Consider the following 18,687-nt stretch of genomic DNA (forward strand, 5'->3'; position numbering starts at 1 on the left):
GGTGGAGTCACCATCCCTGGAGGTGCTTAAAAGGCGTTTAGAAAAGGTTTTTAGGGACATGGTTTAGTGTTAGAGGTAGGTTATGGTTGGAATCAATGATCCTGAGGGTCTCTTCCAACCGAAATGATCCTATGATTCTATGAGTCTATGATTCCCATCCAAGGAGAAAGTTTCTAGGAAGCCTCTTTTAATTTTGAAAACACGAAAGAATTGCATGAAAGATCACTACAGATATTTTGCATTGCTCTTTCTAAATGTAAAATGTAAGACTAAGATTTGTAGAAACGAATGAGATATCCTTTGTCTATGAGAACAGCAGGTACCAGTCTCTCTGCCGTTGACCTTTCCGAGAGCACCGGCTTGTCTCCACACATATGGACTTCCACCTACCACTCTTTCTTGTTTCCACCGACCACTCTACCTCCTTTGCTTCCCCAACTCCAGGCTTCCAGTCCTACCCTTGACACTGTTTCCTTCTAGACCGAGCACTAAGCAATCCAGCTGAATTCGCAGTACTACTGACTCGGAGGAAAACGGTTGCTTGTGTTACCGCACCATGTTGTAGCTGCCCCTGCACTAGGCCAGGAGAGTTTGAATTTCTTGTCACTTTTCCCATATATAACGTGCCTGACCTGTTGCAATCCATTGACTTTAAAAAGGGTATTCCACTAAAAGCACTCTGAGCTGTATTATGAACTCAATCCTGTAAATAATTTCTATTCTTTTAAGAGTAAGTTTGTTCATTTCCTAAAGCAGTGCTATTATACTCCCCGTTTTAAACATAGTGGGTTATAATAAAACAAAAGAGTCACATAAAAAAGAAACAAAATTATGCCTTTTTTGTAGCTCATAAATTGCCACGTCAAATTACAAGCTTTAGCCACGAGAATGGCAAAGTATCAAAATAAATTGCACTTACCCTTTGTTGACAGATCCATTTTATCTCTATGTTGAACCCAACATCTTCTGAAACAGACTCCAGGACCTAAGAAAATTTCATTATGTAGAGACGCCACAGCAAAGGAGGACAACTAAGAACTATGAGCTTAATTACTGGGAGAATACATTGGAATTTAACACCAATGTAACAGCAGAACAAAAAACTCTGTTTTTCACATTTAACACAAGATACATATATATCTTTTCCTACTTCAGTTTCAAATTAGGAAATATAGGAAAACAAATAAAATCATAATGACAAAATTTTGACAAGTTAGAAATGCAAGTCAATTCACCTTAACGTGTAAGAAATGCCTCATTTGTACTCCTAAAGAAATGTTTTTTACTGCTCCAGGAAGTTTTTCTGAATGCAAAAAGTATCTTAAGTGAAAGTCCCAAGTATGAAATCCATGAGCTTGCCATAGGATGATCAGATCAAAGTATGTGACATTCTTGTACATAATTAAATGTAAGATGACTTCAAATCAAAAGGTGAAGCTAACTGCTAATGAAATTAAGGAAACTTTGGTAGATGATTCTTTAACCCTATAAAGATGATAGGCATAGAAGGGACTAACATACCCTTTCTTATAGGAAGAAAATTAAATCTGGAGAATCAAACCAGGTAGAGGAATGGAACCTCAGTAGTTTAGTCTATTACACAAAGTTCTTTATTTTCTGCAGTTATGCAGTAATCTGATTAGACAGTAAAAAACCAATACAGTAGGGCATATGACCTGTAACTGATGGATATTTCATACATGCTCTGACATAAGCCTATAAATAACTGGATATTAATCATCTCCATAATCCAAATAAAAAGCAGTATAATTGTATAAAACAAGACTCTAGAAGACATGTTCATGAGCAGTTCAGACATTAGGAAAAACAGTAAGGGGGAAAAAACCCAGCAATTCTAGGAAAAAAAACCCACTGTAAATGGTATCAAACTGTATTTGGTCAACAATTGTCAGGTGTTTCTGTGCAAAATAAGCCAACACAAAGCCCCAGGTTGCAAATAGTCATAAATGGGAACATACTAGAAATTCACTTACGATTTCTCCAGATCTGCTAGATAGCCAAGAGTGTGTGATGAACTGCCAAAGGCCAGATTTTTTTTCAAAATTAGTAAACAATTGTTGATGCTTTAAAATGCAGTGCCCAATTGTTAAGGAGCTGTAAAACTGAGTGTATCCTGAGCTATATAACTCGGGTTCCTGAATTAGGAAGTTGAAGATATGCAAACTGTTACTTTTAAGCATTAAAAAGGCTCCAGTGGCCAACAATAAAACCTTTAAAAGTCCCTTCCAATCCACAGTATTCTATGATTCTATAACTGACAACAGAGGCCTAAAGCAAAAAATTAATATTCCTTGCTACATGTGCAAAGCTGAAAGAGAAATGCATGTTTTCATGTTCCACAATCGTCATCTCTATTGCTGCATATTCATTGCTTACTCTCTGCAGAGAAGGAAACGGCTGGGTCTCAGAGTTTTCTTCTTCTTTAAAAGATGCTGAAAAGAAATCCAAAATATCAAATCAAAACAAATAGCAACACTGATAAACTGAGCAGAGAAGTCTGTCTCAAAATCTTAAGGCCTTTGAGAGTAAAGAATGGAATCAGGTCTATCATTAGATTATCTGAGCCTTCCCTCTAACAGCGACATACTCCAAGGATGGTGTGTTGGCAATTTCTGTTTTGCCAGTGAGAAATTTTGTCAAACCCCTGTCAAAAGTATTGCCGGAATATTTATCAGAAACAGCTTCTCCCATCCCTCACTGTTTCAGTCACTGAATCACATTCAGTAGAAGCAGCCTTGCCTGTCAAGGCTTTTTTTTTTTTTTTTTTCCCCCCCGCAGACATGCAGGGTGTGGGAGATAACTTTGCCATTTTTCTGTCCCTATAAAGGGGATGGATTAAGGCCAAAAATTTACAGCACCAAGACACCCTACAGCAGTTGCCAAAGTTCTTGTTAGCAATTCTGAAGAGCTGCCAAAAAGGTACAGTTAGGGAAGCATAAGATGGAAACATTAGTAGCAATTGTTATACAAACCTATGTTTATCTATAGATTCATCTTCTAACCTTCTGTTCCCTCTTCCCAAGGAAGTTACTCCCATCCACGTATTTACTTCCCAGAAAAGAACTGTACAGCATGCACAAAATTAAAGTAGCTACACAAGCATTTAGAAACATTCAGGAAGAAGCAAAATGTGATGAGAACAGGTGACTGCAACCACAACATATGTCATTACATACTAACAAATAGATCTCAAGACTTGCAAACTAGTACATACCATTGTGATCTTTTACTTTCAGGGCAGTCACATGAGCCAGCTGAAGGGCATAGGAAGAGTAAAATTAACAAATACTCCACCCGTAGAGATCTTGCTACAGGTAAAATATAACTAATTTTCCTTATAAATTGTTTTTAAGTTTAAAGGTTTACAGTGTCAGTAATTTGTAAAAGAATAAAGGAAATCCTAGTACACATGACAATTTTCTTTCAAACTTTAAACCATGAAGATTTCAAGGAAAGTTCAAAAAAACCCAACCAACCCTGAAAATGTTCTTGCTGAAAATTCAAAAAACATGTTAAAGGGTAGAAACACACATAATATAATTTAACATTAAGATGTGAAGTCGTCTGAACATTAAACCCTCCTCTGCCAGATGTTACGCTCCATGTTTTCAGTCAAGTGCAGACAGAGTGCTGACAGTGGGTTTAGTGTAGTCACATACCGAGACAGAATCAGGCCAGGCATAGTACCAACCACCTTGGCCCATTCAAAATCTCCACAAAAAGGAGGAGACCAAGTCATCTTAAGTAAAAAGAGATTATAGTTCTTGGATCAGACAGTTGCTTAATTGTCTGAGGACAGATATCTAAGCTGGGTCTTTGGTGGCTCAGTCTCATTCCCTGACTCCCCTTTTACGGAGCCAGGGCGCTTCTGTTTAGAAGATACAGTGATACCAAATGAAAGAAAAACAATGAATTTGTTCTAACCAGTTTGTCCAATCCATTCCACCGAATCATAGACCCTTCTACACCTCCACATGCACCTCCTAAGAGTAGTTCAACATTATTTGGATCTCTCTTGTTAATGCAGAAAGATTTGAAAAGTAGATAGACTTTGTGAAAGATGTCTTTCTTCTTCAACAAAGACTGCAAAGACTACCACCACTTTCAGCCTTCCTTATTTTCTAAAAATTATCAAATGAATCTACACAAGTCGTCAGGCTATCTTTCTAGAGATACAAGTAATAGAATTTACTCAAGTATGGTGCAAAAGTAATGTGCTTGGAACTAGCTACTTGTTCTACTAGTACAATTTTTAAAACATGCTCTCCCAAAATATCTATAGTTACTCCAAAAAAAAAAAAAACACCCCACCCTAAGCTTCATAGGCAATTTGGAATTCTACACATAGCATATCTAGCCAAAGCAACAATACCTTCAATAACTGCAGCTGATCAAATGTGAGTTCTTTGACTGCAATCTCAAACAGTTCCAAAGGCTCCGTATCCAGTTTCTTTGAAGAGAAATAATACATCGTTAAGCATCACTGAAAACTACGAAAAAGCCTACATGCCTTTAATATGCTAACATTAAGGGCAACTAATTTCTTCTCTTTTATTGATAAAAATACAAGTGACATCTTATTATAATACGAGTAAGTTGATCAGTTTTTGGGACTCAACGAAGGCACATGGAAACATAAAACAGGTGTCAATTTGGAAAAATTGGATTTGGTCTTTCATACAAGTCAGAAGCTCCAATGTTCTTTCTTCAGAAAGCTTAGCACATCTATTTTGTAAAAAAACTTAATCAGCTAATGTATTCAGGAAAAAAGTCTGGAAGTAAAGAAATGCATTAAAAAAATATCCCAAGGCAGTTCAGTTCATTATTATCTATCCAATGTCTCAAAAACTAATTAAAAAAAGACAAGCATCCTGGCAAAAATGAGAGACACACACACCCTCGCCCCCAAAATAAAAACCTGGTGTAAAAAAAAATTTCTATCAAGCTATTTTTTACTTCCCCTCTTCACTATAAAGAAATTTTTACTCAACAAGACAATACCAATTCAATACACACTGAATATGCATTTCCCTTAGTCAAAGTTCCATTCTACAACTGTTCAAAACCAAGCTTCTTACAAATTCCGATATCACTACAGGTGTGGGAGTTCAATGACACAGATTTAGTGATAAGAAGAAAGAATTTATCTCAGTCTCTGCCCTCCCATGCTATTTTCACTTCCACTGACAGAACTAAAAAGGAAGAAAACTACAAGAGAACAGCGTCTAACTTCCTTGCACTGCTGCTGAACACAAGTATTCTGGCCTCAGCACAGAACTTACAATGGACCAGATGGAAATGCACCTCAGTGGTTTTTGGTTTTTGAGTCACTGTTCCTTATGCCTATGGTTCTCATTATTAACGACCATAACATTTTATGAAAACATTCAATTGTTATGCTTCATAAAACTTGGGTATTTGGGAGGTATTGTGACAGACTGTTCAGAGCCCTTTTTAAGGAATGCTTATCTGTATGTACAAGTAACAGTATTGTTCCCTGCCTCTTACATTATAGTACTCTTGATGCAGAAAAGAGCATCAAGTAGCAGAAAACAGTTTTTGGTTAAAAAAGAAGGAACAATGGCAACCTTATGGAGGTACACAAGGAAAGGAACAGGACACTTGCTTTCAAGAGCCATTTTCTTGCTCCTAGAACCGTCTTAACTCATTTCCTTCTGTTTGACCGAGCAATCGAAAAGCAGTTCTTCAGCCTCACTGTCCCAACAAGACATGAAGTATATTGTTCACCTCACAGTTAAAGGACATGCAAAATGCTGAAGTAAAAAAGGGTTAGAGTTAGAAAACCTAATGGAAACCAAGCCATTTGTGGCTAATTAAACTCCCTAAATGAAGGACATCTTGTTTCTTCCACTTTTCTGCTTTCCACCTACTGGCCACTACTGGGATACCAAACAAGGTGGACTTTGGTTTGACTTCAAGAGCTTTTATGAGTACATAACTGCTTAAGAGAAGTATACATTTAAGTGGCAGCAGGAGTGAGAACTAACTCTCCCTCAAAAAAAGAAACAACCATAAAAATCTTACTCTCACAGTCTAAGGGAGTCCCAGGGGTGTTACTGAATATAGTGGAGTTGCCTGTGTTTTTCTTCCAAACCATAAATCAAAAAAGCTAAAAAATAACTACAACATCAGCTTGAAGAGTCTCAAACTATGTATCTGAAATGTTGATGTTGCTATTATATCAAATGGAAAAACTCAGCTTCCCTGCTCTACTTTATCACAGAATCACAGAATGTGAGGGATTGGAAGGGACCTCAAAAGATCATCTAGCCCAATACCCCTGCCAGAGCAGGAACACCTAGGTGAGGTTACACAGGAAGGCGTCCAGGCGGGTTTTGAATGTCTCCAGAGAAGGAGACTCCACAACCCCCCTGGGCAGCCTGTTCCAGTGTTCCGCCACCCTCACTGAGAAGAAGTTTCTTCTCAAATTTAAGTGGAATCTCTCGTGTTCCAGCTTGAACCCATTACCCCTTGTCTTACTCTTGGTTGTCACCGAGAAGAGCCTGGCTCCATCCTCATGACACCCACCCTTTATATATTTATAAACATTAATGAGGTCACCCCTCAGTCTCCTCTTCTCCAAGCTAAAGAGCCCCAGCTCCCTCAGCCTTTCCTCATAAGGGAGATGCTCCACTCCCTTCATCATCTTTGTTGCCCTGCGCTGGACTCTCTCCAGCAGTTCCCTGTCCTTCTTGAACTGAGGGGCCCAGAACTGGACACAATATTCCAGATGCGGTCTCACCAGGGCAGAGTAGAGGGGAAGGAGAACCTCTCTCGACCTACTAACCACCCCCCTTCTCATACACCCCAGGATGCCATTGGCCTTCTTGGCCACAAGGGCCCAGTGCTGGCTCATGGTCATCCTGCTGTCCACCAGGACCCCCAGGTCCCTTTCCCCTACACTGCTCTCTAATAGGTCATTCCCCAACCTATACTGGAACCTGGGGTTGTTCCTACCCAGATGTAAGACTCTACATTTTCCCTTGTTATATTTCATTAAATTTTTCCCCGCCCAACTCTCCAGCCTGTCCAGATCTCGCTGGATGGCAGCACAGCCCTCTGGCGTGTCAGCCACTCCTCCCAGCTTGGTGTCATCAGCAAACTTGCTGACAGTGCACTCTATTCCCTCATCCAAGTCGTTGATAAATATATTGAATAATACTGGTCCCAGTACTGACCCTTGAGGGACTCCACTAGATACAGGCCTCCAACTAGACTCCGCCCCATTGACCACGACTCTCTGTCTTCTCTCCTTCAGCCAGTTCCCACTCCGCCTCACTACCCGATCATCCAGTCCACACTTCTTCAGTTTAGCCGTGAGGATGCTGTGGGAGACGGTGTCAAATGCTTTGCTGAAGTCAAGGTAGACCACATCCACCGCTCTGCCATCATCAATCCACCTGGTTATGTCTTCATAAAAGGCTATGAGGTTGGTCAAGCACGACTTCCCCTTGGTGAAGCCATGTTGACTGCCCCTAATGACCCTCTTATCCTTGATATGTCTTAAGATGGCACCAAGGATAAGGTGTTCCATCACTTTCCCAGGGATGGAGGTGAGGCTGACTGGTCTATAGTTGCCCGGGTCCTCCTTCTTGCCCTTTTTGAAGACCGGAGTGACATTTGCTTTCCTCCAGTCCTCAGGCACCTCTCCCGTTTCCCAAGACTTGGCAAAGATGATGGAGAGTGGTCCAGCAATGACTTCAGCCAGCTCCCTCAGCACCCGCGGGTGCATCCCATCTGGACCCATGGATTTATGGATGTCCAGATTGCTTAATTGCTCCCTAACTCAACCCTCATCAACCAAGGCAAACTCCTCCATTGCCCTGCCTTCTTCTGGGGCCTCAGGGGCATGGGGCTCCTCAGGACAGCCTCCAGCAGAGTAGACAGAGACAAAGAAGGCATTCAGTAATTCTGCCTTCTCTGTATCTTCTGTCACCAGGGCACTCACCCCCTTCATCAGTGGGCCTACGTTGCCTCTGGTGTTAGTTTTAGCTGCCATGTATTTGAAGCAGCTCTTTCTGTTGTCCTTGACCCCTCTTGCCAGGTTTAACTCTAAGGAGGCCTTAGCTTTCCTAGTTGCCTCCCTACATCCTTTAACAACAGCCTTATATTCTTCCCAAGTGGCCAGCCCCTCCTTCCATGATCTGTAAACTCTCCTCTTCCACTTGAGTTTGCCCAGCAGTATGCACACAGTAATGCTGCACACTTATTCCTATTCCATCACTTTATTCCCCATAATTATTTGTATGAGAGATTGGCATTTTTTTTCCTAGAATAGTCACATTTAAAGACAAAATACAGATATCATCTTCTTTACCTTTTTCATGGCCATGCAACATGTGAGATCGTGGTATACAATAGGCACATGATCTTTAGAAAGATGTACATCAAATTCCACATAAGCTGCTCCCTAAAGAAAATTGAAAAACACACATAACAAAACAAAAACCCATTAACTATTTATGCAAAGGACTTCAGAACTGCAGACAAGTTGTCAAGTATTCACAGGTCCTGGGCATCAATCAGAAGTTGAACACAACTGGCCATTAGCAGTTAAATCATAACAAAGGATTAGAAATTAAAAACAAGCAAGCAAGACACACATATTTTAATTACGATAATGCAGCTCTGATATATATAGCTTGCTTAATCTTCTAAACCCTGTGGTAACATTCAAGTATCATAAATTTGATTTCAGAGAAAGGCTAAGATGATGTTTTTAAAGGTAACTGCCCCTGCAGTGCCCGTTCTCCCTCCTCGCCACCCCACAAGTGATTGCTACAAATTGGCAAAGCTTTAGGGAGATACTCCATATAGTGGGGAGCTTCTGGAGTCACTAATGAGTAATGCAGTACTGTGTTATAACATGCACAAGAGCAGAAATAGCTGTGTCAAGTATTCTCCTGTACTTTTCAACTGAATGTTATTTTCTGTTAAGTTTAAAAAGGAAGAAAGATCAAACGAGCTCTAAGTACAGTCTTTTTGAAAAGAGGAGGGCCAGAAAGAAACACACAGAAACAATTTTTTTACTTATTTGGACTGTCTGTAAATCATTCCTTTGAAAGGCCTCCAAGAATAACATTCATCAAATTGTCATCCTGACTGGAACACTCTTCTTCAATCAGTACAGAAATAAAATAGGACAGGCTTTTTTTACAGCACTTTTGTCAGCAGAAATATTTTTAGAGTGGTGGCCTTCAGCTTCTTCAGTCTGCAAACAGTTGAAAGTACTTTTCTGGTGATGCTGCTGATGACTTCATAGTAAATTCCTGCCTCAGTGCATACTTGTGGGCTTTTAAAAGCTATCTATAAACCTACAGTATCCACCCAGAAATTAAGAACTACTGTTCAAAAGGATAATTGAGTAGCTGCAGTTTTATTTTGCTCTGCAGTCAGTCCAGACATTGTGTTCAAATTATACTCTGACTCCCAAACAAGAGAGAGCTTTCAGCTATGACTCTTGAGGAATACAGTACTCCAGAATCAGTAGCCAATAAACATAATACTCCAGATTCTGCTCCCATCCTTTTAACAACTTCAAAAGATGTTTAGTAAGAATCTACATTTAGTGAAAAAGTATCTGAAAAGGCTTAGGAACCTTACCAGTAAGTGGCAGGTGATCTCACAGCAGCATCTTTATGTGACTGTAACCACAGCTCTTCATGGTGAAAACAGGAGCTAGACAAGGAACCTCTGAATGTGCTTCTGACTCCAGCTACTCTGCTGCAGCATCTCACTAGACTGTCTGGATCAGTCTTATTACAGATCACTTCAGTGACCAAGATTACTGGCAGGAATAAAACTGACCACCTCAGCCAAAGAATTTAAGCACATAAAGCTGGTATCTCTCAAACTGAAAGTCCCATCTCAGAATTCCAAGTCTTAATTGTAGCAAGCACTGAACGAAAGGATTGTTTTATTCTACCAACTCTGTTCCCAAGTATCATTTTTGGACACCAATTTTTCGTACTCAGCAATCCCCAAGTGAGACCTTTGCCACCTGAAAGTATACTGACAGACTCCAGCAGAGCCAAAGTTTTATTCTTTTGTTCAAAATTATTCCAACCCTATGTCTCTGCAGGGTTGAGATTAAAATATTCCCTGTATTAGAACACCTCCAGAACATATAAGATCAAAGTTTTGACTTTTTTTGAGGAACTTGAGAATGAGAGTCTAATCTAGCTATTACTTCTCTCAGGGAACTTCCACAGTGATTTGATGTAATTTTTTTATCAGTGCAATTACCATTCACTGTATTGAACAATGGAAAACAAGCAAACAAGCCAGGCTAGTTTTAACTATACAGGTACTACGTGCATGCAAACGTGCGTACATACATGACTTGCAGCATTCCTCAGGGAGGCTATAGTGTTCTCTTGAACTTTAGCAAGCCTGAAATAACACCAAAGAAAAAGGTTTTGTTAGATGCAGCACAGCACGAAAGTCCATTGAAACAACAGAAATATAAATCAGAAGTCCTTGTTTTAGAGAACACCCACATTTGACATTGAAGTGACTTAAATGATTACCGGTTGTAGCTTTTTATTTTAAACTGTCTGCTCCTCAATTGACGTCAGTGAAACTAAACATAATGCCTCCCAGATTAAAATGCAAATGAACTTACTTGGCTGTTGTTGTAGAATTTCCCGCTCCCCTGTGTCCAACATCTAGAGTTGTTCTTGGTTTCCAATATTTTGCATATGAAGCCTTCATATCACAAGTGTATCCCTGGATTGGCTTAATAATTATGTAGTCCACTACAAGAAAAATACAAAACATTTCACATGTCAATAGATAATGGATAACTTCAAGTAAAGTTATCTACATCTGTTTGTATCAACTGTACCTCTAACTTTTCCAATTGTCCTCCTTGGATTTCTGCTCATAATAGCAAGTGTAAGAATCCCAGCACTTTTTCCAAGTTCTGCAATTGTGGATGACAGGAGGCAGGCAGAACCTACATGACCTGGGAGCACATCGCCTTGTACTACCTTCTCACTTAAATCTTCCTAAAAACAAAACAAACAAAAAACCTACTGTTATATGTAGGTGAGAATTCTGAACAAACTTTTCTTCCTTGCTCCTCAGGAAGATATATACAGGCAGTTATGTAACAAAAATTTCTTGCGTGTTACAGAAAACACTAATTTCAGGCTAAAAATTGTTTAATCTAACAGTGTGTTCCAAATTACACTCTGGAATGTGAAACTGTTGATGGAAATTTACAAAACTCACGTATGTTTGTCTTTGAAAACTCTTATATTTGGTAAGCTTTTCAGACCAAAATTGCATGTGTGGAATAGTCTGTCTTGTGAAAAGCCCAAGTCTTGTTTAGAACAAAGATGAACTGAAACAATATATATGCTTAATATACCTTTGCATTCATTTGCAGGGAAGGAGGAGGGCAACTAACATGCAGAATGTAATTGACCATAGTCAAGTTCAGGAACTATGTAGCCGCTTTACAATTATGAGTGTAAGTGCATTAAGGACATTTTTAGATCAAAGAGAGAATGCTTAAAACTTTCTTCTGCATAAACAGTATGAAGAGAAAAAAGTTGTTTTCTTTTAAAAAGGACTTAGAAGATTAAGATCTTTCAGGGGAAAAAAAACCACAGAGTGCAAACTAACAGATGTAGTAGTAAGAATCCACAAATATCCAGTTTTAATTTGCACTAGTTAGTTCAGAGAAACCTCTTGTTTATAACTTGAAAATTAAGATAAAATATTTGTAATGTAACTAGTTCATATACAGAGTGTTCAGGTTCAAGAAGGATGAGCAAAACTTAGCTCTGGTAAAGGATAAAAATCAAGCCAACCTAACTACTTGCAGTACTGCACACTAAGATTTGAGCCTAATTTGTACTGACTTCTAAATAAGCAGAAACTGCAAAACTTTCTGTGCCATATTCAGAAGACCCACAAAACCCTTCTGTAAAATAGGGTAGTAGCCAATAGCCTCCTAACTTGTTTACGCAAGTCACAAAGGTCAAGAATATTAGCAACAGCCCTATCCCAACAGTGCAATCTTCAAGGTGATTGACTCTAACTCCCAAAGGCAGACTGGAGTTGCTTCTTAGTGGTAAAGAGACATACCTCAAAAAAATCAAAGATTAATTCCAAGTTATCAGGCTCCATGGTCTGTATTGTGTATTCTATCCATCGGTCTGGCTGCAAGGCATAACCACAGTCTGGCTGAGAGTGTCGGCATTTATATTCATTGTTACTTATTAAGGAGAACTCCACAGTGTTTGCCATTTTCTGAGGGACAGTAGGGGATGTTTTCTCTTGACCCTCTTCATCATCCTCATCTTCCTCTAGGCCTTCTAGAGTCAGTTTTACTCTGCTCAGCCAGAAATAAAACACAAATGGTTAATCCACAGAAGTGTCTTTGGAAATGCTAAAAAATTAGAAAGAAGCTTGAACAGAAGATCATGTAACACAAGAATTCTTCTCAACAGCACCATCTACAGTACAGCACTGCACACGGTGGACCCTCACAAGAGTCAGTTTGCAGCTGTTGTCTAAATCTTATTTTAGTCAGATTTAAGTGTTCAAGTCACTTCTAAAACTGGAACCTGGGTAAATGTGAAAATTGTACTAGTGGTCTGAAAAGCAGCACTCCACCAAACTAATGATTTGGGTTATCAAACAGACAGCCTTTCTCCACAGGTTGATATGCATAATGCCAAAAGGCTAGTGAAAAGCATTGAAAACAGCAATAATCCTCAAGATCAACACCTGAACAGTGGTAGTTGCTAAATAAACACACACACACAACTTTAGGTCTCTCTGAACACTGATAAGGCAGATAAATGTATTCCAATAGACATAAACAAGATAGTCTGAAGTGATCAGTAAGTCCCTTCAGAGATCCTGAATGGTCATTTAAAAGTAAACTGAAAGCAATTTCTGAAGGATCCTGGAGTGAGAAGAATAAGCTTCTCTTGTAAGGCTCAGAATTCATTATTATACAGAGCAAACATTCCACACAGAATTAATTATGCCAGTGATGGAAACAGATATGAGTAAACCAAATCCCTTTATGAATCATCTAAGCAACAGATGGAATAAAGAGTTATCATTTAGTTAGATGCCAGTTCACTAGTAAAACTGAAGTCATATCTCAAAGAAACAACTACAATCATAGAAATCCTTTACACCGAGCCCATGTCCTGGTTTTGGCTGGGATAGAGTTAATTTTCTCCCTAGTAACTGGTATAGTGCTGTGTTTTGGATTTAGTATGACAATCATGTTGACAACACGGTGATGGTTTAGTTGTTGCTAAGCAGTCAAGGGCTTTTCAGCTTCTCATACTGGCCTGCCAACGAGAAGGTGAGGAGTGCACAAAACATTGGGAGTAGACACAGCCAGGACAGCTGAACCCAACTGACCAAAGGGACAGTCCACACCATATGACATCATGCTCAGTATATAAAGCTGGGGGAAGGAGGAGGAAAGGGGGACATTCGGAGCGATGGCATTTGTCTTCCCAAGTAACTGTTACATGTGATAGAGCACTGCTGTCCTGAAGATGGCTGAACACCTGCCTGCCCATGGCAAGCAGTGAATGAATTCCTTGTTTGCTTTGCTTGTGTGTGCAGCTTTTGCTTCATCTATTTTATCTTTATCTCAACCCACGAGTTTTTCATTTTCCAATGCTCTCTCCCATCCCACTGTGAGGGAGTGAGCAAGCAGCTGTGTGGTGATTAGTTGCCAGATGGGGTTAAACCACAACAGTCTACATTCTTAATACTCATAAAAAAAGAAGTCACAACACAGATCCTCCACAAACTTGGAAAATGACACTGCCATAGCAAGTGACAGCCACAAAAACTACCTGGACAGATCTAATCTTCTAGGCAGAATGTGGAAAACAGAGTATCTAGTGAAGGTATCCAGCTTATAAAGTTTGGATTCCAGACATCTAATTTAGACAAGAATCAGCCTTCAGAAATTGCTCTCTCTCTACCTGCTGTAACACACAAGGAAAAATTGCAAAGCTCTGGAGAAAAGAATATAAGTATTAATTCTCACTGAATAATGTTGTATTAAAAAAACTTCCCCCTCACCAGAAGAGTTGGAAGGGGAGGGAATAAAAATTTAAAAAAAAAAAAAAAAAAAAAAAAAAAAAAAAAGTCAGACCATCAAAATAGGGCACACAATATAGAAGTGACTCCCATGTTAACCAAGGGATCTGTAAATCACTTTGACAGTGGTGTGCTGGGAGCTGCTCATACATTACAAGGTAAAAATATGATTTTGAGTAATTGAATATAAAATTGTGTTGTTGTGTGTTTTTTTGTTTGTTTGTAGGGGTTTTTTGTTTGGTTTGGGTTTTTTTTTTTTAATGTTTTCCATTAAAGCAAACAGGGAACAACTCTCTCCAAACAAGAAGATGGGTTGTACTCAATATTAGGAGTGGCTGAAATTCTGTTCATCTGTGAAAGGATCTGAGCACTCCTGCTCCCCTCTTTCCCATTGGTAAAACCAACACATGGCTAACACACTACCTAAAAATTGCTGTTGTGAAAAAGCACTTTTGCTGAGGGTTGTTAGTAGTAATAATCATCATGCATTCAGAGATGTGTCAGGCTCTAATTCTAATTAAGGAGGAGAGGTTTTTATACATCTCAAATATTTCCCCCCCAATAAAAGAGTGTGAAGTTGCAGAAAACAAGCCTACACCACACAGTACAATGGTATGTGCTGGGATAAAGTTTGGTAACCGCAGAGCTCCAATAAAAACGCAGGCAGGAAGGAAAGGAGCTGGGAGGGGGGTTGTGGATAAGAGAGAACAGTCTCCAGATCCCTGAAATTCAAGAGGGGAAGGAGGTCAAACACTCAGGGCGACAGCACAATCCTCAAAACATCAGGACTAAGATACCCACTTCTGTCAGTCAACTGTACAGTTACAATAATGCCTGCTTTTTGAGACACATCTGCAGATAAAACCATCAAACTGATCTAAACAGAAACAGAAGTGATTAGAGAATGCTATTATCCCCATATGATGGTTTTGGCTGGGATAGAGTTAATTTTCATCCTAGTAGCTAGTAGGGGTCTGTGTTTTGGATTTGTGCTGGAAACAGTGCTGATAATAGAGATGTTTTCCTTATTGCTGAGCAGGGCTCGCACAGAATCAAAGCTTATTCTTCTTCTCACACCACCCCACCAGCAAGCCGGCTGGGCATGCACAGAAAGGTGGAAGGACACACAGCCGGGACAGCTGACCCCAGTTCCACACCATATGATGTCATGCTCAGCATATAAAGCTGAGGGAAGAAGAATGAAGAGGGGGATGTTCAGAGTTCTAGTGTTTTGTCTTCCCAAGTAACCGTTACATGTGATAGAGCACTGCTGTCCTGGAGATGGCTGAACACTTGCCTGCCCATGGCAAGCAGTGAATGAATTCCTCGTTTGCTTTGCTTGTGTGTGCAGCTTTTGCTTCACCTATTTTATCTTTATCTCAACCCACGAGTCTTCTCACTTTTACTCTTCTGATTCTCTCCCCCATCCCACTGGGGTTAAACCACAATACTCCAACATCCACCTTGACTGGAAATCTGTAATGCCAGTGGAGAACTAACCATATATTAAATGGAGAGGGCTGTTTACTTTGGTAAGCAGAAAAAGTAGTAACAAAAAACCTGGAAGCCTTCTCCCTTTCCTTTCTCTGAACTTCTGCTTCTGTTCTGCTCTTTTCAAGAAGAAAAAAGAACAAAGAAGAAAACTCTCTGAAAGTAACTGCAGAAAACTTAATAATGCTACAGTTCCAGCCATGAAGCAGAAACACCAAGGCAAATATGGAATAACTATTTGTGAAAGACACCTGTTATCTACTGCTTAACTTGTGCTATTGCATTGGCTTTATACATATCTAATAGCTTAATAACTATCAGAAAAGCAAGTACTGGAAAGTATTAAGTCAGCAGTGAAACTAGCATAGTTTTATTTGACTTGTTTGTCTTCCTTTGTTGAATCTGAAGAAACACCTTTTACACTGTATTAATAATGAGTTCACTGAAACACACCACTGATTAAATGTTATCACCATATTTTTACGAAGTGCTTAAATACTTGGAAATCAGCCTGATAGTACACCTCTATTAGCAATCCAAAATTAATTTAAAGGCTACATTAAGTAAAAAAGAATCACTAGTATTGACAATTAACATCAGATAAATTGCCAACTGAGATGAGCAAGCTCTTACCTAAACCTTGATGTTTTAAATTGCTTCTTAGATATCACTACAGGTGGTTTCTCAGAATAATGCAGACGCAATCTAATTTCTGTTTGACATGTCAGCCACCCAGAATCCACAGTTTCAATACCATCTATCAAAAACAAGAAGACACTTTAATAGCTTATTTTAGGGAGATCTAGACAGTTTAATATACAAAAATATAAATACAATTCCTCTGACACCATCTTCCAGACAATCCTACTTATCACCAGCCTCATTCAATAGTATTTCCAGAGAACCTGTTGAGTGCATCCTTTCACCCGTCTTTCCTGAACTACCCAGAACAGACAACAGATATTGCAGTTGTTTTCTGGCTTTTAAAGGGATTAAATAGGAACAATGATCCTTGCCAGCTTCCTGTCTGCAGGAGGGCAATAAGTACTCCAGTCTTAATTTTACTTATGGTATCAAGGGCTAAGTTAAGTCTCCGAAGGTAGACGCAACATTCTATTGTCTTGGGATCTCTAAATACATGGAATAACACTGACAGAAACTCTGAAGATTCATAGGCAACTTGAGACTCCCTGTTTCTATTGAGACACAGGTGTCACATTAGCTCAGCACAATCGATGCCAGTAAAGCATGACATGACACCAAGCTGGGAGGAGTGGCTGACACGCCAGAGGCTGTGCTGCCATCCAGCGAGACCTGGACAGGCTGGAGAGCCAGGCGGGGAAAAATTTAATGAAATACAACAAGGGAAAATGTAGAGTCTTACATCTGGGCAGGAACAACCCCAGGTTCCAGTATAGGTTGGGGAATGACCTATTAGAGAGCAGTGTAGGGGAAAGGGACCTGGGGGTCCTGGTGGACAGCAGGATGACCATGAGCCAGCACTGGGCCCTTGTGGCCAAGGCCAATGGCATCCTGGGGTGGATTAGAAGGGGGGTGGTTAGTAGGTCAAGAGAGGTTCTCCTTCCCCTCTACTCTGCCCTGGTGAGACCTCATCTGGAATATTGTGTCCAGTTCTGGGCCCCTCAGTTCAAGAAGGACAGGGAACTGCTGGAGAGAGTCCAGCACAGGGCAACAAAGATGATTAAGGGAGTGGAGCATCTCCCTTATGAGGAAAGGCTGAGGGAGCTGGGGCTCTTTAGCTTGGAGAAGAGGAGACTGAGGGGTGACCTCATTAATGTTTATAAATATGTAAAGGGTAAGCGTCATGAGGATGGAGCCAGGCTCTTCTCGGTGACAACCAATGATAGGACAAGGGGTAATGGGTTCAGGCTGGAACACAAGAGGTTCCACTTAAATTTGAGAAGAAACTTCTTCTCAGTGAGGGTGACAGAACACTGGAACAGGCTGCCCAGGGAGGTTGTGGAGTCTCCTTCTCTGGAGACATTCAAAACCCGCCTGGACGCCTTCCTGTGTAACCTCACCTAGGTGTTCCTGCTCCAGCAGGGGGATTGGACTAGATGATCTCCAGAGGTCCCTTCCAATCCCTAACATTCTGTGATTCTGTGAAAGCAGCGTAAGTCTGCAGGACGGGATATAGCAATAGATATGATGGGAGAAACAAAGTATGGAGAAAAATCCTCAAGCTCAGCACCTGGACAAGGAAAGCCTGCAAGCAGGATGGCCAGAAAACACAAGCTGCCAGACAGGGTGCTGAAGCAGACCACACAGTTTTGAAGAGTTCCTAGCAAAACGTATCGTTTGATAAGGATACGAAGAAAAAAGAAAAGATTTAAGACAAGATGGATGAGACATGATGTTAGGCACCACAGGATTGAGCATTAAGTGAGAGGTGGGTTAGAACTGCCAAAAGTGAGACATATGCACACGCAAGAACATGAGGTTTGATCTTATGAGAGGTTTTGGCAGTTATGTGCCTAACTGAAGAGGCACATTGTGTACATTTAGCATGTGATAATATTTTTCTAGGCACAAGGAGCTTTTTCTAAGGCTAGGTTTTAAGAGGAAGCTAACATTCTATTCTGTATTTCCGAAACACGTGCTCATGATCTAAAGTTCACAAATTTCAGCCTTTGAGACCAGCACACTGACAATATTTCAACTCTTCCTAGCAGTCTTTCATTAACATTAGAAGGGATTACAGATTGAGTATGAATTCATTAATGATAGATACAAGAATAACAGTATAAGCAGAAAAAACAATCATTTACAGGCAATTCCTGTCAAAACTAACTTAGTAATGCAAATATTTTTCAACTACGACACCATATCTTGTTAAAATTAAATACACAGTAAAGGTCAATAAATCTCACTTACTATGGACTCCAAAGCATCCATCGTCAATAGTGATTTCATTTTCTAGAATTAAAAGGAGGGGAAAACAATGGAAGAAACTAATTAGTATTCACGTTATAAAGAATCATTGCCATGGTAAATTAATTTTACTTTTCCACTTCTAAAAGGTACATCTAATAAAAAAGTAGG

The 18,687-nt window shown here is 39.9% G+C and overlaps 1 protein-coding gene across 4 annotated transcripts in view; it reads right to left on the reverse strand.

Moving 5' to 3' along the window:
- The window catches only part of GPCPD1 (glycerophosphocholine phosphodiesterase 1), a 51,953-nt gene that overhangs the window by 11,341 nt on the left and 21,925 nt on the right, over nt 1–18,687 (reverse strand). For all 4 annotated transcript variants that reach the window (XM_065631418.1, XM_065631415.1, XM_065631416.1 and 1 more), the window contains exons 6-16: nt 18,520–18,561; nt 16,258–16,381; nt 12,139–12,385; nt 10,889–11,051; nt 10,667–10,799; nt 10,380–10,434; nt 8,360–8,452; nt 4,394–4,471; nt 3,236–3,275; nt 2,398–2,453; nt 920–985 (exon numbers count right to left, since the gene is read on the reverse strand). In XM_065631418.1, coding sequence (XP_065487490.1) covers nt 920–985; nt 2,398–2,453; nt 3,236–3,275; nt 4,394–4,471; nt 8,360–8,452; nt 10,380–10,434; nt 10,667–10,799; nt 10,889–11,051; nt 12,139–12,385; nt 16,258–16,381; nt 18,520–18,561 — 1,097 coding nt within the window. The remainder of the gene's footprint in view (nt 1–919; nt 986–2,397; nt 2,454–3,235; nt 3,276–4,393; nt 4,472–8,359; nt 8,453–10,379; nt 10,435–10,666; nt 10,800–10,888; nt 11,052–12,138; nt 12,386–16,257; nt 16,382–18,519; nt 18,562–18,687) is intronic.

Source organism: Caloenas nicobarica, chromosome 3 (assembly GCF_036013445.1).
Source record: "Caloenas nicobarica isolate bCalNic1 chromosome 3, bCalNic1.hap1, whole genome shotgun sequence".
Taxonomy (NCBI): domain Eukaryota; kingdom Metazoa; phylum Chordata; class Aves; order Columbiformes; family Columbidae; genus Caloenas; species Caloenas nicobarica.